The sequence below is a fragment of the Austrofundulus limnaeus genome, unplaced genomic scaffold, assembly GCF_001266775.1.
Source record: "Austrofundulus limnaeus strain Quisiro unplaced genomic scaffold, Austrofundulus_limnaeus-1.0 Scaffold93, whole genome shotgun sequence".
In the NCBI taxonomy this organism is placed as follows: Eukaryota; Metazoa; Chordata; class Actinopteri; order Cyprinodontiformes; family Rivulidae; genus Austrofundulus; species Austrofundulus limnaeus.
In genome coordinates, this window is record NW_013952495.1 from 1,077,152 (window position 1) to 1,078,332 (window position 1,181).

The window sequence follows — 1,181 nt, forward strand, 5'->3', positions numbered from 1 at the left end:
CATGTATCTTCTAATAAATATTTGTTTCACATTTTTTTATGGATTCTGAGTTTTTAAAACTAGAAGCTCTTAGTATTTATGAAAAAAGCTTGTTGCAGCAAAGTAAACTTTTATTGGAGGTTTAATTTTTTTAAATAGTTGTTCCTTTTCTGTAATGATTTGTTTGACCCCAAATAGAAAACAAACTTAAGACAGAATTGAAAGCTCAAAATTACCAAAAGCATTCCTGTTCACAACAAACATACTGTATTTAAACCTTTGTTCAGATTGGTTGGTGCCATTTCAACATAATTAAACCCGTATTTGACATTTATTTAGATTTTTTTTTCATGTCTTCCTCTTTAGCTGAATCACTCGTATCGGGAACTTCTGGAAAAGAGGAAGGATTCTGAAAGGGATTCTCCTCTGAGGTGATTTACAGATGTGTAAACTTTTGGTTTAATCTGCATGTTGTGTTTCAAAGAGGAAAGCTGTAAATTATCAACACTTTAATGTGAAACTTGCAGAAGCTACTGGAGTTTATAAAAGGGAACCTTAATGTTTTTAATGTATGTTCTTTTTTCAAATGTTACAAAGATATTACAAATATGAAACTGTTAAAGTCTGATCTGTAAAACATGCATAGAATCAAACATATCAATCTGTTTTTTTATCTTTAATATTTTTGAAAACCCACAAAAAGTTTTCTTTAACTCTTCTTGTTGCTTTTAGGAATCATGTTCATCCCAAGAATTCAGATCTTCCATCCCACCAGCTGCTGTCAGATTCCACTTTCAGCAAAAAGGTGAATAAATTCACATTCACTGCCTTTCTTAAAAGCTCTATTTAGGATTTTTGCTATAAAATAAAAGCAAGCTGTGCTCTTCTTTACAGATTATTCAAAGACCACATTCAAACTCAGGACCCCCACATCTGGATGATCTTGTAGCTGAGGAGGAAAAAGTGAACCATGTTGATCCAGAGACGTCTTCAGATCAGTTTGTCACAGACATCATAAGCTCCACACCTGAGCTGACACAGTTTCATGTCTGTGTGAAAGCAAGGTAATCTGAAACTGGAAACTAGATGGCTCTTATTCTGGAATTCAGATGTAAGGCTTTGGGATTATGTAATTGTTCATCAACATGCAAGTGACAGTGTTTTTGCCTGTGTGTGTGTGTGTGTGTGTGTGTGTGTGTGTG

The 1,181-nt window shown here is 33.9% G+C and overlaps 1 protein-coding gene across 4 annotated transcripts in view; it reads left to right on the forward strand.

Annotated features, from left to right (window-relative positions):
• Positions 1-1,181, forward strand: part of si:dkey-17m8.1 (C-Jun-amino-terminal kinase-interacting protein 3) — an 18,351-nt gene that overhangs the window by 3,818 nt on the left and 13,352 nt on the right. For 3 of the 4 annotated variants that reach the window (XM_014012661.1, XM_014012662.1, XM_014012664.1), the window contains 3 exons: positions 346-410; positions 712-784; positions 856-1,043. In XM_014012661.1, the coding sequence (XP_013868115.1) occupies positions 346-410; positions 712-784; positions 856-1,043 (326 nt within the window). The remainder of the gene's footprint in view (positions 1-345; positions 411-711; positions 785-855; positions 1,044-1,181) is intronic. The other variant, XM_014012663.1, reaches the window with a different exon arrangement.